Source organism: Tetrao urogallus, assembly GCF_951394365.1.
Source record: "Tetrao urogallus genome assembly, chromosome: 2".
Classification (NCBI taxonomy): Eukaryota; Metazoa; Chordata; class Aves; order Galliformes; family Phasianidae; genus Tetrao; species Tetrao urogallus.
In genome coordinates this window covers 16,844,130-16,871,614 of record NC_136814.1, presented here as the reverse complement: position 1 = coordinate 16,871,614, position 27,485 = coordinate 16,844,130, and the positions used below count along the sequence as shown (strand labels likewise).

The 27,485-nt window shown below is 37.2% G+C and overlaps 1 protein-coding gene across 1 annotated transcript; it reads right to left on the bottom strand.

The window, feature by feature from the left end:
• Positions 1-434: 434 nt before the first annotated feature.
• ENAH (ENAH actin regulator) lies at positions 435-26,736 on the bottom strand (the record flags this gene model as incomplete). Its single annotated transcript, XM_079532688.1, has 11 exons — positions 435-472; positions 1,478-1,535; positions 1,927-2,005; positions 7,812-7,878; positions 11,867-11,915; positions 12,201-12,255; positions 12,660-12,793; positions 13,045-13,352; positions 15,040-15,840; positions 17,031-17,350; positions 26,669-26,736. The coding sequence occupies 11 exons, from the start codon at positions 26,734-26,736 to the stop codon at positions 435-437; spliced, it is 1,977 nt and encodes a 658-aa protein (XP_079388814.1).
• Between the last annotated feature and the right edge of the window lie 749 nt (positions 26,737-27,485).

Here is a 27,485-nt window from a genome sequence, read left to right as displayed (position 1 = left end):
CCTGAGATACATTTGAAGTACAACAGTATAACTTGCTAAATCCTTCATTAATAAAGAAAACCTCTCTGAAAAGCCTTCCCCAGCTTTTCCCTGTTGTTTTTTTTTTCTTTAACAACAAATTCTGAAACATGTGCAATTTTATTTTGACATGAGTATACTTCAAAGCACTGTGATCTTGTCTGAAAGGTGTAGGAATTTCTGCACAATCATTACAGTAACCTTAAGACTCTTTTCCACCCTGCTGTAAAGGTCAGAAAAAAGCTGCAAACCAGGAGGGAAATAGCATATCACCAGAGTGATGCGTCTGAAGCTTTTCAGAATATGGATGTTTCTCCCTCCTTCCAAGTGTCTGTTTCCATTTTCTTCTAACAGCTCACAAACGTAGTCAGTTTTATACCAAGTTAAAGAGTCACATCGGCTTAGTACTAGTCTTTCTATGCAGTATTCGACTTGCTCAGTTCCTGCCTGATCGCTATAGAGAAAGAGAAATGAACAAATCATACATTTTAAAACAAGGAAGAAAGTCAGCATACATAACTAGCTTCTTAAAGAAAGCTCAGCCTTCTAAAACAGTCACAGAAAGTGAATAATCATATGTAATGGAGCTTCACATGATGTGAACTCTCAGCTAGGCAGTGCCCTTCTCCCCTCTGCAGTCTTCATTAACATTTTATTTTTCCATCCTGCATCTCAATGGTAGACTTGCTGGAGATATCAAGAAGCACATGTGTGGGCTTATTTGGTTTTAGTTTAATGAGAGCCTCTCTCATACTCAGGTTTAGTGCATTCCACAAGGAAAAAGAAATCTACACTAATGCGTTAAAAAACACCGCTACAATTGACGTAGTTTTATTTACTACTCGACTCATGGATGTATGGAATATTCTTTCTAAATGATTTCCCATGACTACAGAAGACCACTTAGTATCTTCTTCTAAAAATTAAAAATTGTGAACATTCTTTTGTCTGAATCTTACGTTGAAGACTGAGCATGACAAGTGTAGAAGGTGGAAACACAGCCATTGTCTGCACGTTATCAGTTTTGAAATATACATTCCAGCAGCTGTGAAGTATTTTGATGATAGAAATAGCCAATCTACAATCACACGATACTAATGATAACTGCAAAGTATTCAAATACAGCACATACACAGAACACTTGGTGCCAGTGCACTCTGCTTTTGCACAGCCTTTGCCTTTTTTCCCCTTCTTTTAGTAAACTGTCTTGTCTAGAACTGCGAGCCCTTTTTTCCTCCCATGTTTCCTCTCCCTGTTCCTTTGAGATGGTGGAGTGAGAGTGGTGCTGTGGAGTTCCACTAACTTTCACAGTGAAACCACCACAGGCACAATTGAAAGAATATCAACAGATAGCAAACTTACATTTACCAATACTTAATTCTCAGAACAGAAACCAGAAACAAATTAAGACTGCATTTTTATTTGCTCTGAGACTCAATGATAACAAACTGATACTTACCATCAATGAGTTCTTCCTTTAATTTTGTTAACTCCTTCCTCATTTCATCTAAAATATCCTGCGACAGAAGAGTAAGAGGTTAGCTTTCTAACCTTTAGTTTTCTACTAAGAGAAATCCAAAATAATTTCAGCCTTCTATAAGCCTTTAACCATTCTGAAATTTATATTCCACAATCTTACAAGTTCATCTCCCAAACCTGAAACATGCCTTCTTACTGCAGGTAAACTGAAAAGTAGATATATGTGTAGAAGTCCTATACATTGATTCCAGTAGTGCTCACCAAGAAAGAGAAGTAGTTAAGATAGAATATTGTACTAGCATAATTGCTAAATAGAATTTAAAAAAAACATGCAGAAGCAAAATGTTCAAAGAAGAACAGGCATCAAGTTAGTCCCAGCCACAAACTGGAATCTGACATAATGAAATTGATTGCCAAATGCTGTCATACCTGCTTCAATCTGTCATAATCTAGACCTTCTGACTGTACTCCATTGGCACTGGGTTGCCCCGCTGTTGTAGATTTTGGTCTGCAGTACAAAAACGAATCAGTGAATTACTGGTCATTTATTACTGAGGCATATATAATTCTTCATCAAGCTTACTAACATTCATCCATCAAAGCAATATTAAATAATCAGAATGGAAAAAAAAAAAGTGGGAAAAAAAAATCAGTTAGACCCAAAATACCACACAGAATGGGAATCAACAACTAAGAACATCTTCCACACACTGTAAATATTGATTACCGTAGGAATAGATTATTAGTTGAAAACAACAGCAGACATATTTCACTATCAGTGGTTTCTGATTTCTTATCACGTATGTGAAAAACCGATCCCCTTATCAAATACTTCTATCTTTCCCCTTTTAAACTACTTAGTTATTTCAGATAAGGCTCTCTCCAAGAAGCATTTCCTCTAACCACTACACACCGATCTGCGAACTAGAAGCATGCTGTGGCATCACCTGCAAGAACAAGACTGAATAACCTCATCTAATTCCTTCTCTGAGCAGGTGCCTGGCTTCCAAATCTTCCTTTCAACCTATATTAGTTCATGAATCATTTTGTAAAGATTCTGAGAACACATATTTTAACAGCAGCGGGTTTAATCATGTAATATTTGAGATGATGTTCTCATTTTTTTAGTCTATGGAATGTTTAGGTTATGTAATACTCTGAGACTTTTTAAATTTGCTTACAGAGATCATTTTGCATTGTTAAAACACAGAATTCCAAAATAAAAGAATTCTCAATCATGTCATTTCTGTTTTCCTGATCTCTTCCATTTGCCCAACATGCAACTCCCAAATTCATTACTTACTACGTTTTCAAAGGGCCTTGCATACGCAACAGCTAGGAGCAGAGATGGAAGCTAGGGGCTAACAGCAGGAATACAGAAAGGGCTGTCTAAAGCAGGGTTGAATGATGGTGTGGGACAAGAGGAGGAAAAATGTTCTGCCATCCTGAATTACTTTTTACATCCTGCCTAACAGTCTTTGTTAGTCTACAAAGCATTAAACGAAAAAGCATTTAGATGAACTGCTGGCTGTTAATTTCAAGATGCTTCCCCAACATTAGAATTACCTTAGTATGTTATGTTTAAGGAAGGGTAAGTTGTTAGTAGAATAAACTGGGACCTATTCCACTGTCCATATATGTAGCATCACTGAACAAAAAAATCCTGGTCTAAGCCCAGTTTCTCATTCAGAAACTTCAGGAGGAAACAGGAGGAAATCAAACACTGCCTTTTGCAAGACTTGTTGCTTGTGCAACCTTATTTATTCAGGTAGAAGTTGATCAGGCACAGCAAAAAGATAAACCAGCAGGAAAGGTACGGTTCTGCAGCTTATTTTCTTTCACACACTTTTTTCCAGAATACAGCAAAACATGATGAACACAAGCAGCATATCCACTGCTTCAAAAATACCTAATTAACAAATAATTAGCAGACACGGCTAGCAGACAAGCCGTGCTCTCACTCAAGAAAAAGAAGTGAACCTCTATATTTTTAAAACAAAATCAATACCTACAGGTGTCACTCGCTACAATACAGTGGCTTATCCCTCATGAAATAGCCTAATTATACTATTTTTTCTAACACTAACAGAACATCTTGATGAATTAAAATCTAACAGATTTTCTTATTTGCTAGCCGAAAGAACAACTCAAGCGCGACTTGCAACCATCACACTAAATAACACTAAACTGTCATTTTGGTACTATAAAAACTTCCCCAGGTTTGCATTCTCCTACTTTCACCTCTTATTGATTCTCTGTGTTTTTAAAAAAAAAAAAAAAGAAAGAGAAACAACATGGAACACAAAAGTTGCAAGACCCAGCACTATTCTAATACAAATTCATAGCTATCAACTAGTACTGGTGGCATGACATTTCACATTTCTACACCTGAATCCATTCACACTGTTAAACAGAAGTAAGAACACCAGTGCAGTCAGGTCAGTGGTAGACATCTCTCAGCAGTTTTGTTTATTTCATGCTTATTTCTGTGCCCTGAGAAGTTACTTATGTGCAGTTTAGAGGCACCAACTCTGGAGAAAACTACCAACAGTTAACCATACAAAACAGAGTCAGCAGAAGCAGCGTTTAACTGTTCCTCCACTGCTGGACTTTGCAGTAAGGCAGACAGATGCAGGAACATCTCATGTTGTTATACCAGCTCTATTCCTCAGGTGGGATCAAATCAGAATAAACCTAAGTTGTAAAACGGACACTGCTAACATTACTCGACTTGAAACACACTGAAATGAAATATATGATCCAGTGATTAAGATAGAAATTGAAAGACAACGTAACTTTACAGTAGAAACAACTGGAAAAGAGATTTCATCCTGTAGCCACCAGAAGATGTACAGTGTGTGCTAATGCTATGAAAAAAAACCACAGTTTGAAATCTTTTACAAAAATCTCTAGGTGCTGACAGTGCTAAGTTTCTTATGAAAGAACTCCTTGCTAAAAAAAAAAAAAAAAACAAAAATATTTCTCTCTCAAGCTGGGAACTTTGTAAGTTGATGCTTCATCACATATCTGACTTTCAGAATACTTCTTCTGCGGTTAATATCTGGCAGTTCAAAGACTGTCTGACTCCAGATAGAACTGCATGAGCTTTTCAGATTCTTGGTATATTGTTGCTGATGATTAGCTATCATTTTGTTCCCATATACAACAATATTATACCATTTACTGAACTAGACTGAAAAACCCACCACAATAACAAAAAATCCCCAACAATCCATTTCCTCCCAAATCAATCAAACAACAAGGATCTACTACTCTTCTGCTCCAGATCTCCACAATAACAAGATAGATCTGCCAATTGTATGCTATCTTCTCCTGCAAGCATCTGTCAAGAGGCTCAGTAGGTGAACACCTTTATAAACTGTCACTCAGTTGTAGGAACATATTCAACTTTCTCTTTCTGAGAAGTCTTGCAAGACTTCATTAACCAAACACAGAAGACCATAATTTGTAAACTAGTAATTACTTGTCAGTCAAATCTGCCTTCCCCCTGCCCAAATTATCCTTCTCTTCCTTCTGTTTGCTCAGAGGAGAGATGAATGGTGAATGCAGCTGCCATTAAGACAGACATTAGCTATGAATATTAGCAAATAGAACATCTCAACCATTAGCCCTAAGATGGCTACAGAGCTCTCCCATGTGGTTTTTCATAGCATCGCCTAGCAGGACAGTGAAGCAATCTTCATAGTCCCTAAAGCATCTTAAACCAAACATGCAAGATAAAGATGACATTCCGTGCCAACATGCAGAGTACACCACCCAAGAGAAGTAGCTAGAAGTCGAACTTTTTATACAAAAGATGAAGTATTCACCACACTGAGTGCTTTGATGAAAAACAAAGCTGGAATATGACTAAATAATTTAAAGGGACTCTTATAAGAAGTTTAACTGTGGGAAGCTTTTAAAACCCAAAGGCTTTCAATGTCAGTATTTTATGATTACTGTCACAGAAACTGAAATTTACAGCTTAGAAATATACAATGATATTTTAAAATGTGTGAATGGTTCCCTGAAAGAAACATATTTAATGAGTCTTTTATTCTTTCATATGCTTAGGTCAGGTAAAAATCTATTTGTTACCTTTACTTAATCTGTGGCAAGCAGAAATAAAAAGTCACCTGGAAAACTGAATGCTATTCCCATATATCTAAACTAACATTTCTGAAAAAATATTCTCAAAAAATTCTTAATTAATTCTTAATACATATTCTGAAAAAATTCTTCTCAAAATATTGCAGGTTGCCCAAATCACGGCACACCCAACAGAAATTTATAACTTCATAGGTGAATACCAGAAATCCAGTATTTACTATGAATTCTAAATTGGTTCTTCAATTTGCCTGTGAAATCCCCTCTTTTAATCATTCCAGAAGAGAGTCCAACCAGATAGTCAAAATGTGAAGAGGGACCTAATAATGTGGTGATTACCAGTCGATGTACAAAAAGTCCAACCCTGAATTGGGGTAAATAACAGTTATTACAAAGTCTCAAGTCCCAACAGGATGATACCTGTTTAATGAATCATAGAACCTGTTTTCAGAAACGAGGTTTTTCCATGGAGATTCCCGTCTACGAGGGGGGGAGAAACACTACCTTAACAAGCTATAATAGAACTTCTTTACGTTCAGTTTTAAAACCTTGAATACAATGGAGTCTCATTATGTTCCAAGAGTTTTATATTGCATGTACCAAGAAATGTGAAAAACACATAGCTCAAGTCTTAAAAATCTGTGCTAGAAAAAAAAAGCCCTACTTTTAAGTAGGATAGTATCTATTTCAAAATATTTAGAACACTCATTCCGAATCACAAATCCTTTATTGTCTATTTGTTTGGAAGCTCTCAAAAGAAAACTCTGATTACTTGCCAGTAATCGCTGGCAAAGACCACACTCTCTTTGTTTAGTTCAGAAACAGGTTTTCTAGGCGAGCAGGTGAAAGATATTCCCTTTGTGGCAAGTTCTAAGTAGCACTATCCTTTCACTAATTAACTCCAGGAATTTTTAAGAACCTGTTTCTCAAGTTCGGCATGTAAACCATAGAAAATTTTGAGAATAATGCAAAGATAATTCAGAGAGACTTCTATTAATACCTTTTTCTTTCCTCAGTTCCATGAAAGAGTCGTCAGCCTGGCACAGTAAACTAAGCACTGCCTAGAAGACTTTACCAGCAATTCTAAAATATATGCTATGGCACCTACTGGTATGTTGTGACAGTGCTGGAAAGCAATAACGATATTTGATCAACGAGGAATTGTTAATTTTAAGTGCTTATGGAGAATACATTAACCAAGGCTCTGATCAGTCTGCATTCTATCAACATTTTCCATTGGGTGATGAAGACAAAAGCTAGGAGAGATTTTCTTAATGTATCTGAAGTAGTCTTGAAATATCTGTAATTTCTTCTAGGTCAGAAAACCTTTTAAAACAGACTAAGTAACCTCTCCATTTAACCAACTGAAAAAAACATCAGAGAAATAGGCTGTATGCAATAGTTTAATAGGAACTATAGCTGTAAGGACAGGCCAAATGAATGTACAAAGATATTCTGACCTCCCAAAGCAATCTGATAAGGAAAAATGCCCTATTTATTAACTGCACTGTTTTCCCTTCAATTGTATATACACAGAACCTACATCCAAAGACTCAAATCAGCAATGTCTCAAAAAATATGAAATCCAAAATACTCTCTCTAGGATTCCTTTCACAAGTTCTTTTTTTTAATGTAGTAAGTTTCTCCTCCACACAATGCTTTCATACCTTTATGGGTTTGAAAATAAAAGAGCTCTGTTAAAGCATGCAGGATGTACCAGCTTGAGGAATAGCTGGAAGAAATCAAGTCAAGGCTTGTAAAGAAATATAGCACAGTGGACGCCACTAAAATCTTCAAGCTCAGAGAAACAGGAAGGAGAAAAGCTATTCAGTACCTCTACTACTGAACATACAAATGATAGCACTGAACTTGGTTTCCATTGCAGGAAATTTCAGACTTAATGTAAGGAAATAGAAATAATTAAAACACTTGTGTAGACAAAGATAGCACAGCAATTGTTAAGTAATCTTTTGGCTTTTCACTTTTATTACCAAAATTTCACTTGTCAGCATTCCTCAAAAGCAATACTTCATACTTAGTTAGCACTGCCAAAAGCAGTTTCACAGTAGCATTCTTCAACCCATAAATCTTGCTTTAATACTAGTAAGATGATTCTTTTCTTGTTACTTCAGCAAAAGCTCTTTAGCAGCATGAGCAAGAACAGCAAACATATCTTTTTAGATAACTGCTGGTATGAAAAGGAGTACCTGGATATAACAGGCGACTTGCTTCCATTTACTGTATTTGTTCTTTCCCAAGGCTTTCTTGTTAGTTCTGTCAAAAAAAAGAAGATTAAACATTGCTGTCTTCTATTTATTGTATAAATATGTGAGAAAAGTAGCTGGCAAAGTCAATCTTCTGTTTGTTTAAAATTACACTGCTTTAGTTCCTTTACACTAAGCTATCTCATCTTACTTTAATCCTACAGCCATTTATGTTGTGGTAGCACCTTATTTCTCACTTCAGCTCTAAGCATTGTAAATGCCTGTTGAGTCTTAAACCAGCTGGAAGACAGTCTGCCTTACTTCATGTATATTATTGCCTTAGATGTGAAACACTGAATTTTGGAACCATAACCAGTCAGTTCCAGATACTGGCTGAGTATGTTTTTTATGTTTTTAAACTAAGAGTTTTCCTAGCATGTTAACAAATTATGTAACAATAATTCAGTGTCAGTTTCAATAAAGCAACACAACTTCACAGAAACTAGAATATCTTTTGGCAGCAAGATATTTATTTACCAAAGTCTGTTCCTAAAAAAGATGAGCGTTGAGTTCCTATGCATAATTTCCTCTTTCAAAACAAGACTCAAAATTAACTCAATTTTAACTCAAAAAAAGTACATTTTATACATGGATCCAGAAAGCTATTAGCTTACCTACCACAATGGGATACTGGACAAAGTTTTACTGAGCACCTCTACTACTCCATGGGCAGCTTATTCAATGAAGGTCAAGTATGCTGTTACACACTGCGAGACAGGACTTTTGGGCCTAGTCTACAGATGGAGTAATCTGTACTCAAGTTTAAAACAATCCTTCCATCTTTATACAAACTAATGCTTCACTTTCCATTACAAAGCCTGTTTTTAGTTTTTTTCAGCATCCTCTCCAAGAAACCTTGACCCAATCGCTGAAACTATTACAGCAACATGAAGTAATGTGTGAAAGCAAGCTTAACTCAACAGTTTTGTTTCTCAACTCTGGACAGAAATAACAGCAAAACAGGGCGAACAGTTCAATTAAATACTGCTTATTGTGCATTACCGCACGGTGAATGAGATTTTTGCCCTTCCACATGACATAGCCGCAAACCACAAAGGTTTCATTTCTTATGGGTCAGGTTTTATTCCTTGTGTTCTTCAACTCTGCTTAAGCTGACCAAGTTGAGAGGTGTAAATATTCTATCTGTGCCTCACATAAATCAGGAAGTTCTCTTGAATTCCACAAAAACAGTAAGAAGAGCATTTAAACTACAGAATTCTACTTGAATAGTCTGTGGCCAGTCAACTACATGCTACAAATGCTACTAATAGGTCTCAGGCTTTATTGATTTGCTGTTCTGCACTTCAGGACTCATCCTGCCTTGGAGCTGTTTTTGCTGTATCTGCAAGATTATTTGAGGAAACTTTCACCATGGCCACAACCTGCCCAACGATGGGAATTATTACCCAGCTGGAATAGCAAAAGTATTCAAGTTTCACATGTCTGTAACCTCCTGTATAATTCTGAGCTTGTTTTGTTTCCGTTATTTAACATGTTTTAACTTATACAGTTGCATAAAACTAAATAAAATGTCCTTACTCTCCCGCAAGGAATATAAAACTTGCAGAGATGGACTAGCAAGTCTAATCAAGCCACAACTCTCCCTGTAAGCAACAGAAAAGAGTGCAACTCCTTACAAGAGCTAAGACATATAAAAATACAGCCAAAGAGATCCAAGCTCAAAACAGCAGAAATTTCTCCCCTTTCAACATCATACTCCATGTGACAATGAATTTGGAACACTGGCAGCTCACAGCACAAGACATAGGAAAGGCAAGCTCAGCACCTAAGAGTAAATATAAGTTTGTACATAACAATTTCAATCATACTGTTAATGGTAATTAGACAATTACACAACTAGACCAAGCATTCACATGCTGCAGCTGAACAAACAGTAATTGTTTAATGTTTTAGCAGCCTGCTCAAATTAACACTAGAAGCACTGTCGTGACAGATCTACTGTTCAGACTGCTCAGCATATAGTTGATACAATGACTAGAAGGTTATCAATAAAGAAAGACTACATAGAGCATCTAAAATCACCACAGTTCATAACATTCCTCACTCAAAGATACAAAATTCAAAAATGACCACCGCTCTATAACTCCACCAAAAAGGGCAGAGAAAGGATTCATCTTCACGGTGGTATTTCTATATGTCAGTTTCACTCAATTCCTCCACTTGGCAGCCCTGATATTTCTATCTGTCCTCAAGTTTCTGGAAGTCAAACAAGCAAGGAAAACACCCTTCTTCCTTACATAAAAAAACTCTTAAATACGTTTCTACCTTGTGGCAACAATGTGACTAGGTTTTTCCATTCCTACACTTCGGACAACAGGCTCCTCTGAAAGGTCAACTTTAACCATCATGCTAGCCACTACCACATTCTTATTCCCTCACCAATCCCCACTTCTGCAGCAAAACCCTTTCACCAAAGGCTCCTCCTCCCAAGAGTAGACTCCTTTGGTACCATGACAAATTCTGTGATGTAAGGGAATGGGGACAGACATGGCAATATCCTTGCATTTAAATTCATGATAGTAGCAATGAACCTATTGTTCTAAAAGGCAGATCTACTTCTTCCTAAAAATTTAGGATACTCATTTCTAAACATCTCACTGGAAGTTTCTGCATTCCATTCTTGTCTATTAACAAAACTTTCTTCAAACAACATTTTTTTTGTACTATCTTGCCCCATAGTACATTGTTGCAATTATGTTTTTCAATTTTTGATCCTCTTAAACATGTTCAATGATGCATGCCATTGTCAGAATATTTTATATCATCAAGAAATGAAGTAGAATCTGTCCTCTGTGATGAAACAGTCAAAGGTCTGGATGCATTTGATATTTCCAGAAAGTTTGGAGGGGCAAACAATGAATGCCCTGCTGGTCAGAAGGAAACAATCAAAGAAGCCACTTCCACTGTTCCTGATTTCCCCTTTTTGGTCTGTATTATTAGAAACAGTATTTGAAAATCAGTCAATTTTCCCAAGGTTAACATCTCTGCCTCAATAGAGCAAATTCCAAAGATAAGAAAGAAATCAAGTTTTCCATCTTTTCTTTTGAAAGTCATTTATTGCCTCACAACCTCACTTCTTTAGAAGACCTGCTGTATCACAATAGTAACAGTTTTCTCATTATTTCCATTAAAGCATACTTAGCTCCTGTCTCTTCCTTTTATCTCAAAGACAGTGATTACCTGGAACTTGTTCACCCTACAGCAATGATTTTCAACATTAAGGCTTGCAAAACTCTGAGTGGCTTAATTATCTACTGAAGGAACATACACATGGGCAAGCAATCAACAAGAAGTTGAAGCATACTGAATGTTGGTGTATGGCACATTCCTCCTTCTTTGTATGCACAGTGGGTGGTGGCCAGGGAAGTGAGTGTTTAAGAAGGTACTACTGAAGGACTGGAAAAAAAAACGCTGCATTACAAAGACCTGAGTGACATCCAAGTATTCACAGTATTCATTCTGATAATACATACTGACTGACTACAAAACACTTGACATACAAGTTTTCCTTAAAGACTGCTGCAGAAATGTGAACTACACATTTCCTAACTGCCACAGTCATGTATCAGCAGAAGAACTGTGCTTAAAGAATTTCTACACCAGGCTTCTAAATCTAGAATAGACTTACAGGACGGAACCTTTACTGAACTACCTGTAATCAGTAACTGTTACATATGATTGTAAAAGTTTTCATTCAAGTGAGACATAGAAACAAAATAGCAACCCACTGTGTTTTTACATGACTGAAAATAGCTTGCTTTCACATTCACTGATGTTTCCACTTACCAGCCTCACAGGTTAGACACAGGAGGCTGCTATATTAAACACAGTGCTTTCAGTAGATGTCATTCTACAGTAAAATGCCAGTTAGTGGTCGTGAGGTAAGTACCACATTCCAAAAGTGCAATGCAGTTGATTGAGATCTATCTTTAAGTTAGTATTAAGAGTCTCAGAGTTCACAAATCTATGCTACTTACCAGGTGTACTTGTTGAAGAAGCCTTAGAGGTTGACGATTCTGATTCTTCCTGATCAAATAGAAAGAGAAAAGGATGAATAAGGGAAGCAGGAGTGAGTGGCAGAGAGAAAAAAAATACTTTTGACTCTTGTGAATTCAGCAAATGAGTCTCAACTGTCCTATATTTAAAACAATTTTCATAGAGATTTAATGGTGCTGCTCAGTAATGTAACATACAAGCACACAATTCACAAAACAATGTATATTAATATGGTAAAATATGGATCATCTTATGTGCATTAGGATCTTTTTCAAATATCAAGTAATGTGAAGTAGATACAATTTCTCAACTCACAGTTTTATCTTCTTTCTGCTCTGGCTCTGTTGATCCCTTTTCAGCAATTCTTCTCCTATAAGCAGAGAAAAAAGTTACCAAGATCATCATGGCTTTAAGATGAAAGGGTGTTGTTCACTGTAATTAAAGATATCTAGATACCAGGCTGTTTATAATTTAATATTAATGTTAAACAACTTTCAAAATGTTCTCAGGGACAAAGCCCTCTTGCCAAAGTGATTTTGCAATTCCTTATCCTTTTGAAGTGTGTAGCCCATACTGCTGCACAAAGACTTACAGAGAAGAAAAGTACTCACCTGCACTTGAGTAAAAAGAGCTATTGACAAAACGTTCTCAACTTCACAAAACAACCACATGAGCATGCAGATGTCTGTTTGATCTTTATGCTGGCTGAAAACAGACACCAAAATCCTACCTCTAAGATGACTACACAGCTCCAACACAGAAACTGTTACTTGCCTCCTGGCCAGCAGGGCACTCATTTCTTCCATTAAGCCACTGCCTCCCAAGGGAAGTGGCCCATTTCCACGGCCACTGTCTGTTTTAGATGAAGCAGAGCCTCCTCCTCCACTTGAACTGGAGGAGTCTTCACCCTTTGCAAAACACAAAGTATGTGCAAATGAAGTTGTAGCTGACAATGATATAAGCTGAAATAAGCAAAGCATATTAGAAAGAATTCCTTGCATAAGGAATACGAAGTAGTACATCCTGTAAGGCTTTTTAATAATGAATTAAGCCTATCTATTTTACACTACTATTAATCTGAAACAAAAACTACAGCCAGTTCAGGAACAGAGAACTTACAAATACAAGTTAGAAAAAGAAACAAAATAATTGCTTTTACCCGTGATACTTTCCTAAGCTTGGCTCCAGCAAGTGCAGCTGCTAGTCCAGTCAGAGGGCGATTTTCTTCAGACACAAATCCAGCTGAAAACCCCGAAGCAGGAAGGGGGGGAGCAGGAGGAGGGAGGGGAACTGTGGGAGCTTGGCTGGGAAGCGGAGGAGGTGGTGGTGGTGGTGGAGGCCCTGATGAAGGGAGAGGTGGCGGTGGTGGCGGTGGGCCAGGAGGTGGTGGGGCTGCTACTGAGGCCTGGGCTGGGCCTGGGGGCAACGGGGGTGGGGGAGGAGGTGCAGGTGGCCCTTGGACAACACCTAGTGCCAAAGAGAAGAAAAAAAAACAGCCTATAGTGAGGATATTGAAGATAATTCATTTGCCATACACGTTCTTTGTATGCGAGAGGTTAACACCAGTATCTTTTTTTTTTTAATAGGCAAGAAAACACTGCAAGTTTCAGCAGGGGAGACCATTCTTACTAATGCACTGGAATTATTACACAGCACGCTGTAAGAGACAAGGCAATTTCAGAGCCATTTAAAAACAATAACCTTCCAGTCAGGTTTTGTGCTGCAACCAAGAACCTTCTGAAGGGAAACAGGCAAAGCTTTTATGGTCAAGTGAAGTAAGAATACAATACTGCAGAAGAAACGCATTATTTCTCAAAACAGGGCTGAACAGAAAATGACTTCTCATTTTATCAACATCATTTAACACACGAAGCATGTGAACCCTGGAAAAGTGCGAGTTCCAACACCAGTTTCTAAACCTGCACAAAAGTCTTTCCTCTAAAAAGTAACTCAAAAAAACAACTTCAATAATTAAACACAAACACTAATTAGTAAGTTAGAAGACTGACATTTTAAGCTGACGAGGACAAGCTCCTCCATTTTTTATTTATGAGTCCTTTAATCTTTTAAATTGACAGTGATATGCAATACAAAATATGCTTTGAACAAAGAATATTCTGATTACTGTTGAACTATTTATATTATAGGAACAATTTCAGAACCAATGATTAAGAAAACAGCCCCACACATTCTTTCTGCTCCCTCACTCAACTACAGAACTGCAGTCTCAAATCAGGAATTGCACATGCAAGACTCCCTGGCTTCCTAATATGCTAACAACTCTTGTGTACATTCAAACACACTTTAAACTCTTTAGCAGTCACTCACCATCCAAGTACCTGCTTTCATTCCATAAAACTAAGGCCACTCACCCTACTGCCAACTCAATCACAGAGCAGCTCACAACTTAATGCAAGACAGTGCATCAACAGGATCAATTCTGCATGGTCTGTGTGTGATGAAGCTATTTATTCCCCTGGATTCCCTCTATCCAAACCCTCAGCCGATCTGCAGATTTATGTATGTAAGACCTAAATCTGCTAAATTAGTATAAAACAGGATTTAGCTTAACACAGACATTTACTCCATGTAAATCAAATGTATTGGTAGAATGTCTTTTAAGACTGTCATCTGCTAAGCTGTTAGAACACCATAAGAAGACCTTAAGTGTGCACACAGCACATACATCAAAATAGAAGAAAAAGAGAACTGCAGTTGTTACACACTACTTTCTCAAATTTAAGCTACATTACAAGTACCAAAGTGGTTTAAATTATTTCCCACTTAAGGTCATTCACATGTCCAAAAATCACATACACATTCTGCTTCAACTGTCATTAGGAAACTAATGATGCTGCCTATTAATACAACGATCTCAATAACCTGAAAGTGCAAGATTTACCAATTAAGTATTCAACAAGCTCTGTTCTCAACCGATGAGAGCTTAAGAAATCCAAATTTTACTTATGACAGATCACAGTTTGCCGGCTCTTCTCCCTTACCAGTTTCCAAATGGTATTTCATTGTGGTATTAAGATCACTGCAACTTTTGAAGCATTTCATTAATTCTTCAGAGCAGTTAAGGGCTTTGATACAAATTGGTTTGGACTGCAATCCTCATTAGTGAATTAGTAGCAATAACAGAAAGCCTTACCCTGCTGGGTCGTAGGTTCAATCGGCTGAGAGGCTGCCTGCAAGACTGGCTCAGAAGCAGAGGAGTCTCCCAGCACAGAGTTTAGAGAGTTCTCAACAGAGGCAGGGGTAGCTGCAGAGGGAGAAGGGAGAACACTAGGCTTGGATGAGGGAGTCGAGGCATTAGGGGAGTTTGGAGAAGGAGAAGCTTGAGGTCCAGAGAGTGACAGAGGCGGAAAGGAAGGCAGTGGTGGGGGAGGAGGCGGCGGAGGTGGAGTTGGACCTGAGGTAGAAGGTGAAGGAATCGCATAAGTCACATTCTCAGAAAGCCCATTAGGAGCTGTGGGAGATGCGGGCATCTGAGCCACTGGATTAGAAGCCGACACTGGGAGGACTGGTCTCGGACCGGTGGCTTTGCCTGGCGGACTGCTTATCATTACTGGAGGTGATGGGGGAAGCGGGGCAAAACTGGGCGCAGACCAGGCAACTGGCTTTGGGTTTGGAGGTAACGTCGCCGGGGCATTCACTGGAGAAGGGGGCCGAGAACTTTTGTTCAGTGGACGAGGAACCGTAGCGTAATGGGGAAGAACTGGGTGGAAAGCTGAGCCTAAAGATGTAGCAAAACGTGATGCAGAGTGCCTTAGAGGCGGTGTAGGGGGAGTGGAAGTCGGTGGTGCAGAAGTCACTACAGCATACTCCGGTGTGGCCTCTGACATTGGTGCTGAGACTGCTTTTGCATATGATGGAGGAGGTGCTGAAGGAGGCTGGCAACTGGAGTATTCAGGAAGTGGAGTGCTATACGGGGAGTTGTCGAAAGATGGAGCTGGACAGAAGATGGAAAGCAGCAGCAAAGGCAGGATAAAAAAAGGAGAAAGAGAAAAAGGGAGCTAATGAAGCAACAAAACCAGCATTCAAACAAAATGTATAAATGTAGACTACAGTTAGTACCAGAGGATTAGGCACAAGTGAAAATACTGTTAGGAAAGTTTTATATCTCATAAACAGCTTCCTTTAAATTTTACCAACTATTTTTGTGCCAACATTGAATTTACAAGCGTGTTCTAGGATAAGTTTTCTCAAATCCCACCTGTGAGATGGATTAGACACAGGGTTGATTAATCAAGTCTTATAAGCTTTCATCATCTTGTTTTGTTGCAAATTGCAAGCAAGTGTAGTGATCTTAACTTTTTTCTTTTTTAAACAATTCCGCTAATACAAACTCATACCATAGGCAGCATGTAAATATTACCTTTCTCTTCCCTACAGAACACTCCATCACAAACATCAAAGTACTTGGAATAAAGCTACCAATAAAATCCCTTTTCTAAAACGGCTAGCTTTTTACATAATATATTGAATTTTACCTTGACCTGATCACTTATGTAAAATTGAGTTAGCTACAGAACAACCAAGAAGTGCTTCACTAACGTTCCATTGTATTACCAATGTAAGAAAGCTTCCAATTGTGGCTTGATGCATTTCCGCAGGCAGTACATTATCTACAAATACATCTCACTGAAATTTAATACCATCATAATGAAGCAAGAATTCATACTTGAAGGCATTTCTCACACTATTAATTCACCTTACGTAGGTACATACCCTTACATGAACACACTCAACCTAATCTTTTCTCGTCATATTATGTGACGAGAACACACCTTGTTTAATAGAGCAAACAACAACAAAATACTTAGAAATCTTAACTCATCATACTTTAACCAATGCTGGAGATGCCCAGTATGATTCAAGTTCTTCAAGCAACCAAGAATTAAAGCAATGGAGTGAACAAACAATCTAAATATTTTATTTCAGGGTTAATGGACAATTATGGCAGGCAAGTCAAAGATCTCGGACTTCTTCCCATAAGAAATGAAGCAATTTCAGCAATTGCAAGTCAAGCACTGACTACTCTTGAACAGCTATACTCACTGCCCTTTGTTGTCTCTCACTCCATCACCCAAACACATAAGGAATATGGTACTCAAACACGCTCAGTTTTGAATTTCTTACCAGCATTTGAAATTCTTCTCTCTCTTTCCCACTCCAATTGTTCCCTTTCCAACTGTTCTTGTCGTTCTCTTTCTTGCCTTTCCCGTTCAAGTCGTTCAAGTCTTTCTCGGTCCTGCCTCTCCTTTTCCTGTCTCTCCCTTTCTAGGCGCTCTTGTCGTTCCCTTTCTTGTCGTTCTCTCTCCAGTTGTTCCTGCTCTAGGCGCTCTCTTTCAAGTCTTTCCCTTTCTAGCCTCTCTCTCTCCAGCCTCTCCCGTTCCATTCGTTCACGATCCAGCCTCTCCCGTTCCAGCTCCTTCTGCCTTTGTTGCTCTTGCAACTGTCTACAATCAGGAAAAAAAGGAAAAAGACTGAGCTGCAAAGTGAAAACCAGAAATATCAAATAACTGTTAGAGGAGAAAAAAAAAAAAAAAAAAAAAAAGATGAAATAAGTCTTTGCAACAGTGAGAATAAAACTGCAACATTTGCACCTCCATAGAATTCTGAACTCTGCATGCTATTTTTCAAAGCTAGGTAAAAGGTATGTTCATTGTAAAAAAAAAAAAAAAAAAAAAGAACCATATAGCCAATTTCTTGCTAACCAATTTAGCATTCTGAGAGACAGCTTTCAAAAGCTAAGAATAGAAAGCTACTGATGATAATTTACTCGCTGATACAATCTTATGAGCTGAGAATATGGAGTTACATTTGCTCTTTGCATACGGTACTTCATATCTGAAGTAGTGAATAAAAGAATAGTGAAATAGCAATTACACAAATCCCCATAAAAAAATAAAAAACAAACTTTCATATAAGCTAGGCAACCAGTACTTATCCAAATTTTACAGATGTGTCAAAGTGCACACTATGTATCCTTTTCCACTTGCATACTACACATATTTACATTTGAACTATCATCCAGATAAGAACACCTTTCAGGGGGAAATAGGGCAGTGATAAGAAATGTTGGGAGTGGGCACCAGGGAAGCAGTGCAGGGGGTTGGCGTGGATTCCAGCTCCTCAAAGTCCTAGCAAAGGAAAGCACAAGGGTGCAAGATGCAGAGAGGAAGAACAGAAGCAGATACACAGGCAGAGGAAACAGAAATAATTTCCTAAGAGTAGGAAGTTCACAGGCTGTACCAATCTGCATTTTTTTTTAATTTTTATTTTTTTTAAATATTCACATAATGGTTTTTTTTGTGTTTTTTTTTTGCTGTTGCTTTTTTAAGCATAACATGCATGTTTCTAGTCACTAAAACAAGGGAGCTCAATATTACAAGAACTAGGCATGCCCTTTTCCTCAAAGACGCAACCATTATGTTTCTGTCAGCATATCACTGAAAAACACAGTTATCACACACTACTTTAATTCTCAATTTAAAAAACACCCAAATATCACATTTATAAAGAAAAATACATATATTAAGCACACAGACATTTTCTGCTCTGCTTAAGATGCAAACTGAAGATTTTTCAACAAATAAAGCACAGCCAGTTTTTTAACTATGCAGCAAAAAAAAAAAAAAGACCTAAATTTAGACACCTTAATCTATGGCATATGTTATCTACAGACTGCTACTGGCCAATTCTATTTAGGAAGGTCATTGGTCATTCTACATCACAGGCTTACAGCTTTGTAAAACTAGCATGAAAATGAATGGAACTTTAGCTATCTCACTTCTATTCATGCTTGGAATATACTTGCAGAAATGGAAAGCACAGCCCACATGCTGCTACTATTCAGGTCCATCTTATCTCAGAAGAATGATCCTCCTTAAAAATAATAATATATAAAAAAGCCACTAACATGTTGACAGCTTGTTACAACAAGCAATTAAGTCCCAGTTATGTACAGGAGAAAATTACTCTTTTTTTACTGACCTTGTTACCCAACACCCTGAGAAGCTGCAAAATAGTTCTGCTCCTGCACTCCCATGCAACAAAATTGTAATGGCAGTTAGAAAGAAATTAATGCTGCAAGTCACCATGTTAAATGCTTGATTTTTAACCTCTCACTTCTACCAAAAACTACATTAATTGACTAACACATTTTTTTGTACCAGTAGAGGGTTGCCTCTGATCAAACATCAAGAGAATACAATGCAGACCACAGAAACGTTCAAATACTATGAAAATATTTTTGGCATTACATTCCTACCTTCCTACTTGCTGTGTTTTGTACAAAACTAGTTCTCCTCCGTACTCTCCTTTCCTCAGATAAATATCATCAGAGAAAAATGGGGTTTTCATCTTGGCTACCTTCAGCTGAGCCATCTTAGGCTCTTACTTCATAAATGACAAGTGGACACATTTTCCTATCTAAAAAAAGCTATTCAGAACAGGAATCAGCATTTACACGTTCTAAAGCAGCTTCACTCATTTTGTTAACTCATTCATTCTAAATTAGCACAGTCTATCTAGGAAGCAACACACACACTGTCAATCCCAAAACGAGAATGCAGATAAGGTACCAAGTTAGACTTGTCATATTATGCAGCTAGAAGGTATCCACAATTGATCACGCTTAGAAACATATCAAGCAACTGCTTAAGATACTTAAAATTTTCTTTTTTATTTTTTAACAGAAAAATAACCTTTACACAACCTCACAATAAGAGCAAGGTGATAAGCCATACCAAGAGCTGCATCATTTTGTATTTCCGTAAGTAATCAGGAAAGGAAACAGTGAGGCACCCCAATCTAAGCTGCTTAATATTAGGGTTCTTAGGATAGCAAGGATGATTGATTGTGAAGAATTACAGATGTATCTTTTAATTCCAAGTGATCAGGAAATAAAACTAGTAAACAGAATAACTGTGACGTACCTGACACAATGCAGGGGAGAAATCTGCTAAATTCACATAAAATGCTTGACTATGATTAAAGAGTGAGAATTGTGAAAGAAAGTTCTATGTACACATCCATTTGAGTGTTCTGTTCAAAAACATTAACTATATGCATTCAGTAAAGACTATGCAACAGTACAGAAAATAATTTTATCTTCATAAATCCATGGTTAATCCACGTCTGTGCTCCTAATTCAGAAGGTGGGAAAACCAGCAGAACTATAAAGGTTCAGAGATGCAACACGATCATCAAATGTACCAGACAGCTTCCACACAACAAATAACTAAACAAGTAGAACTCCACATGTTGGAAAAGACAACTGTAGGTATACAAAATCTTGAGTAACGAGGAAGTTGTAGAACCAAAAATGCCCAGAGAAGGATAGAGCAGCAGAGGAAAGTATTCTGCACATTTGACCTGTATGAGTCTTTAAGTTAAATGGACACTTGCTCTGACCCAGTAAGGTGGACTTTGTTATCTTTATTTAAAGCTTTTCTGACTACTTGAGAGGGGTGTGTGCATATATGTAAGTATGCACACATACACGTACAGAAAGAGACCAACTGTACATAAAGTACACCGCCTCTATACTTTGTGTATTTGTATGCAATTTTAGCTTAAGTGTAAGATACACTTCAAAATTAAATTGTGTTGAGACTGACTTGTTCTCCTAATACATGTGAATACATTCATAAGGCTTACCTGCGCTTTTGTCCTCTTCAGAGAGCTATAAATACACACAGTGTTCACATGTCAAAACAAAATGTACTTAAGCCTTTGAATGCTTTAACATTTATCTGATGCAAAAAAATTACTTAAGTCAGCAAAGGACACATACCAAACCATACTGGCTGCCTACCAAGATCCAGATAAAAGACAGAAAAGCCTGCAAGATAACCATTTTTATCTACCTACAACCTGAATAAAAGAATTATCATAATTAAACAGCAAGTGATTCAGCATTTAACATTTTTGCATGAGAGTTTTCATTTTCCATTTACTCAGCAAATCCAGAAAAATTCTGATTTAATTTCTAACTACGCAAATACAAGCCATGAACAAGTCACGAAATTTGCTTACAATTTAGATCTTCTACTCAGAGAGGGCAGCAAAATACCTTGCAAACATTTCCTACGTTACCCAAAATTCTTATTCAGTAATATATGAAACCAACCCCGGCAATAATTTAAACTTATTCTCACTATTTATCTATGAAACCTCCCTTCCTTTCAACAGGATGGAAGGAAGAAAAAAAAACAAAAAACAAAAAACCCATGACTGGATTCCTACAGTGAACCTTTCAGATCTGAAGCCAAAAGTGGCATAGGTCAAAAGAAAAGCATGCAATAATGCAATTCTATTGCTTCAACACACTCAACACAATTAACGACCAAGGATGAGTTTGGTAAACTAAAAAAGAACAGCAACATAACAAGTAGAACAATTTTAAAAGATTAAAAACTAATTTTGCTTATTAAAACTAGGATAAACGATCTGTTTGTTTCTGCAGTTTTTTGTTATCACTTGATAATGTAATTTTAAAATTCTCTAAAGCATTTCTGAGATGTCAAGAATCGGGTAGATCTAGAACACATGTACTTTCTACGTGACTGAAGAATTGTCAACTATGATCATGAACGTTCACTATCTACCAACCAGGACAACTATTAATGGAGCTCAAGAGGCACTGCAAATGTCCCAGCATGCTATTTCCCTGACAGCGAAATGCTAAAGCAAACTGACTAATTATTTTAAAAATGCGAATTAATGTAATCTAACAGCTGACGTACATTGAACAATTGACACAGTGCTATAAAATTGGAGAGCACATCACTTACATGCAATGTAGGTACTGTTTTACTGGTTTAGACATGTAGTCAACAAGTAAGAGGTAGTGCTAATAAGCTCAGCTTCTGATGTTAGACAAAATGAGTCAATACCTCCGTACAGAGTGGCCGCTTTATAAGCTTATTTTAGCGAGTAACAGTACTATATGTAACAGATCATCACACAATGCAACTATTCCAAATGAGTCCCATATAGTACCTCAAGGAAAAAAAAAGCCAACTAGGTTGTGTTAGCTCTTGTAGATGAATGAGCGAGATCCCCAAGTCCCTTTGTTAAAGGTTTCAATACAATCAAAAGAATTGAAGTCTCAGTCGCTTCCTTCAGAGGTGACCATTACCACATGGGCTGAAGGAAAAACAACAGCTATATTAAGGAACTTCACCTTTGCTGGTGAAACAATATTCTATATCAAAACAAATCTAATGTACAGGGACAGACAATTCTTTCATGAAACTTCTCACTTCTTTACTGCCTAAACATTAAATCTAATCCTGTGCAAAAATAAAACAAGAACAGAACGCCACAAAGAAAACCCTACAGATAACACTCATCACAAAGCAGCTGGCAAAAGAAAACAGATGTCTGCCCTGGCAGGCCACCTTATTTCCTCATGTGGAAGTTTTCCCTGTACATTCACGTAAATCTTTAATATTCTAACATCGGGTTATTCTGATCTTGGCTGTGGGATCAAGCCATTAAAATTTTTCCTAAAAAGGTGACGGAACTGCACCAAGACCACCATGCATGTACCTCAATAACAGAATTCACCCACGAACCTGAAGGACTTCTTGTCACGAAGCCAGACACATTAATAACAGGTATTTCCACAAGCAGTACAGACAGAAGAATCTTTATTATCACATCCAAATCCAACAGGCGCTGAGCAAATCAACATTCCAAGCTGATCAAAGAATAACTTGAAATATTTTTTTTTTTTAAACCTCACTGTAGAGAACAAGGAACCAAGACAAAGGCTGCAGAAAAAAAATATATACTGAGGACAGACTGAAGAGATGGCTGCACTAAGTGGTCAGCTGCATGCAGCTAAAGCCTAGTATTTGTTTATGCCATCTTTACGAGCACATCAATTTCATATTCTGTTATTTCTTTGCTGAGTAACTTACAAGTCAAAGGAAAGCATCAAGTCACTGAGGAATATGAAGAGGAAAACCAACCCTGTTTTGTCTGCTTAAAGCTGTGACAGTCACAGCAGCCAAAACAAGAATAGGGAAGAACCACTTTAAGAGGAGTGCACTGAACAGTCACCAGAAACATCACTTGATCTACTAAAACTTCAAATTAAACTTCATGGCCATTAAGTTGAAGCACATTTATCAATTTAGGAAGTTGTATTGTCACAATTAGCACTGTGAGAAAAGGTCAGTAGCACTCCAGTCAGGCAGTCTGGGCATGCCCATGTTTTCAGGGCTCTGAGCTCTTGTACTAGCTTCTCCAACCTGTCTCAGTATATGGACCAATACACACAAGATAGCAACATCTGGAGTTTTATTGTAAAATGCTGAAAGCCCAACCATTATCTAAATCCAGCAGTCACTGCCTACCTACCAGAATGCATCACATATGATCCTCAACCTCCTCCCACCACTGAGTCACTGCAACAAACAGAGCAGCTGGCTGCAAGCAGGCAACATGAGGCTTAGCTCCAGATGCAGGAGTGACCTCAGCTTTTCAACGATGCCTTTCGGATTTACCAGAGAGCAGCAACCCAGTGTCTGGACATCAGTTTAACTACATACAGTCAATCCAATCTGATCACTGTTGAACGTCTAGAGAAATAAACTGAAACGTGTTTTAATAAGTTGATTATTCAGAAGATTGCTAATTTAATACTCTAATCTTCTTTTGCCTAGGTTCAGAAAGGAAAAAGGTGTGCCTTCCACGGCCCTTAAAATTTGTACAAACTTTCCTGAGTAATAAATCTGAATATCAACATGAAGATTGCTCTTTCATCTTCCATACTGAATACTTATCCATCATTCCACTATTTAACATTTGCCAGAGCTCACTCTCTCATATGAAGATAAAATGAGCTGGAAACACACAGTGGAGATCTGCAATGTTTGACTGTTCAACAAAAGTAGAGATTTATGAAGAGAATTTAAATACATGCTCTACAGTTTCAACACGGGTGGACCACCAGATCTCTAAACAGGTGACTATTCAATGATATTTTTTTTCTGAAGTTTGCAAAGAACACCTGACACTTTAACACCATTTAATACAAAATTATACAGGAATTTTAACTGCATACCTGTGTCATGATTTTGAAACAGTAATCTAGTTTATTTGTCACAGCTATTTCCACTATTTAAGCAGCTTTCCCTTGAAATTGATTGCCAGTGAATGCCACAATTCCACTGTCAAATCTGATTTTCCTTTAGACTAACATTAAGATATCCCAAACTAATATTTAATGTACAGGAGGTTTTCCCCTCCCTCTAAAAGTGTCCAAGAACAGGGCATCAGCTACCCTTTATCTCTCATTCCATTTTGATCAAGATCTGCAGTATAATCCATTTCCTGCTTCTCTCCTTTGTACTCATGTACCTCAACTCCCATCAGCAGCAGGATTGGTTTCTCTGGGAAAACTAAATAGAACATGACTGGTCTCAATCCAGTGCAGGAGGAACTGCTGCTTCTCACACTTCCTTAACAGACCTGCCATCCACATTAACTAGGAACTTCCCTTTTGGTATCTGTCAAATGTTTTACACTAAAGAACACTGCATCAATTGCCTGCTGTCTTTCACAAAAGAAAACACAATTTGGCCATAGTTTACTCAGCTGTTTTATCTGGTTAATTATTCTTTCCTTAGATGCAGCTTTAAGGCTTTTCACATTACTAAAGTCAAACTAATCAGCTTTCATTTCCTTGATCAAAAGAGATTTAAGGTCTAACAACAAGCTTTTATGTAATAAGCTTTTCAAAACATATCAGATGGAAAACAAAGTTTTTCATCAGTCAAAAACTGGTAACTAGCCACCACAATGAAGACGTGAAGGCAACTACAAACCAAAGGATTATTACATACAGAATCTCCAGTAGAGAAAGGGGTCTGTTAATGAACTTTGATGGGGCCTCATAGTTCTCTTTAACTTGGTCTTTTAAACCTATTATGTAGACAAACAGAACACTTGAACATACCTGGCAGAAACCAGATTGAAAGAAGTATTCTATGCACAACAGATTTTAATAGAAAATAAGAATCTCAAAAGCCTACTTTCATTGGCAAATGCCTCAGTGGTATTTCCATGAGCATGACTGGAACAGAACTAGTTTCATAAAATGGAATCACAGAAATGAAAGCTTTGGAAAAGACGCGGATTTTCTTATTCTGATTTCGTAATTTGCATTAAACAGAGAAATAAAACCCATAGAACTGAAGATTTTGTGGAAATAGTGTGTAATAGTGTTGTAATTAGTGTGGAAATAGTAAGATTTCAAGATTTTTCAAGAATCATAACTAACATACTTGCAGAACCATCCTTCAAGTAACATACATATTCAATTGCAGCAATTAAGGCAGTAATTTTGCCAATGTAGTTATAAGATTGCTTAATAGAAGAGAGCTTTCCTTAGTCTACTGAATATGTAAGTGTTGTCTGACATCCATAGCTATTCACAGCTGTAACCAGCCTGCACCCCGCTACCTCTACATAAAATCAGTTATGTCTCTGTAAGCAGACTTGACAGACCTAACAAAAAATTTTACTGTGAATGGAAAGAAACTGTGAATGGAAATAAAACGAGGCACAAAAAAAAAAAAAAAAAAAAGTGTCATTACCATACCAGAACTCTTTGTTTTCCATAAAATTTGAGGGCAAAAAAAATGAAGTCTTTAGGATGTGATAAACAATGCTGATGGGCATTCGTTTTTGACTCATTTTCCTCTCTTGCCACTGTGCAACAGTGAAGTTATTACGGTCCAAATTACCTCAGGATGACCCAGGAAACTACCTCAACAAGCTCAACCTGAGAACTAAGCTATGTTGTTACAATTTCATCTCCCTGGAACCCTTAGCATATGCACTGAAAAAGAAAAAAAACACAAAAATACAAAAAAACCACACATCTTTTGACTCCATCTAAATTATGACTTTGCAATGTAAACTTCATGTGGACTTTGTAAGACACATAGCAGTATTCCACTGAACATTTATAAACCTAAACCAGGAAGATAACTATTACATTTAATCCACACACCTACCTCAACTGTAACTGTTTGCTCAGTTAAATCTAATCAGTTCGTAAGCCTTTAAAGAAATTTTACTTTCCCAAAATAAGTTGTCAGATAAAAAAACTTCAAAGGCAAAAGAGAACTGGAAACAATACGTGCAGCTACTGACTAGGGAAAGGTCACAGATTAGGTTAAAAAAAAAAAAAAAAAAAAAAGAAAACCAACAGTAGAAATCAGGCTATAAGCACAGAAAGCGATGGGCAAACTTTCCTTTCTTTACATTTTAACTACTAGATTTCTACTTGATTGCAGGATATGGGTGCTTCTTTTCCTTCAGCATTTCTGTACCTGTTTTTAAAATAGTTGAGGAATTATATTCAAAATCATGAATTTACCAAAAAAATGTAGACCCTTATAAGGTGGTCGTAAATTAAGATCAAAGCTTGAGGAAAAAATATATTTAATCTGTAAAATACAATCCATTCAGTTAAGCCTTTTGAAAAATGATTAGAACTGCTACCTTTGTCAGCCTCTGAACTTGGCCACTGATGGCCAAGAAGCCTCCCAAAAGATGTTACGAATACTGCACCATATCAATACTACTTTCTAGCAGTCACACAAACAAGTTCTCTTTAATAGCATCAAGGCAAACCCAGATATAAATAAAAGCTGTAAGCAAACTTTAAATATTGAACACCTATGAAAAAAAACCCCTACTACTATTCTGCTGTTGAGTTTTGAGAACTTCTAATAGTTTTGATTACTTACGACAAAAGTCGGTCAACTTTTGGTCCATTACGTCCCTGAAAGATAACAGGTGGCTTGTATACCTTCATTATTCCTTACAACCTACACACTTCCTCTGTTTCTGATGCTCTTGGTCTCTTTATTTATGAAGCAGCGATGATTTTGAAGTTATTTATAAACATTAACTCAATAAATTCCTCAGTGTCGTGCCAGATACCAACTCAGTGAATCATATTCCTGACAATATATTTATCATGGCTAGAAGAGAACGTAAATTTATACTCAGGGGTGGCACACAGAGGCATGTCATGAACTCATCATGTATTTTAAAATGTTAAGTAACTCTGAAGTTATGAGCAAATACCTATGTCGACTGAGGTTGCTCATTACCAAATAACCAGTGAAATTTGTATATACTGCCTAGCACTCTGACAAAATGAAAAATAACTCTTAGGACAAAAGAAAGCCTTCACTTCTGAGGATCAAACAGAATCTTAAGTGTTTTAAAGCTTATCATTGTTATATTTAAATCACTGCAAGTTAAGGAAGGTTAAAAGTTATCCTCAAATACTCCCTGTTTTGTTTTAATATGGAAAGCACGTACCTGTGTTAGGGTTTCTTTTAAGAAAATGACAATTAAAAAACTTACTGGGTGAAATTATTTAATTGACCACTCAACCTATAATATTGGTATTACAAAAACCTCAGTGTTTTACACTGCATATGTGGTCCTAATGGCTTTATAGACTGTTGTTCAATGCATATGAACTGATGCAAACATTCATTTAATACGCTCTGAAAAGTAAAATTACTATTCTAGTACTTTTATTCAAAACAT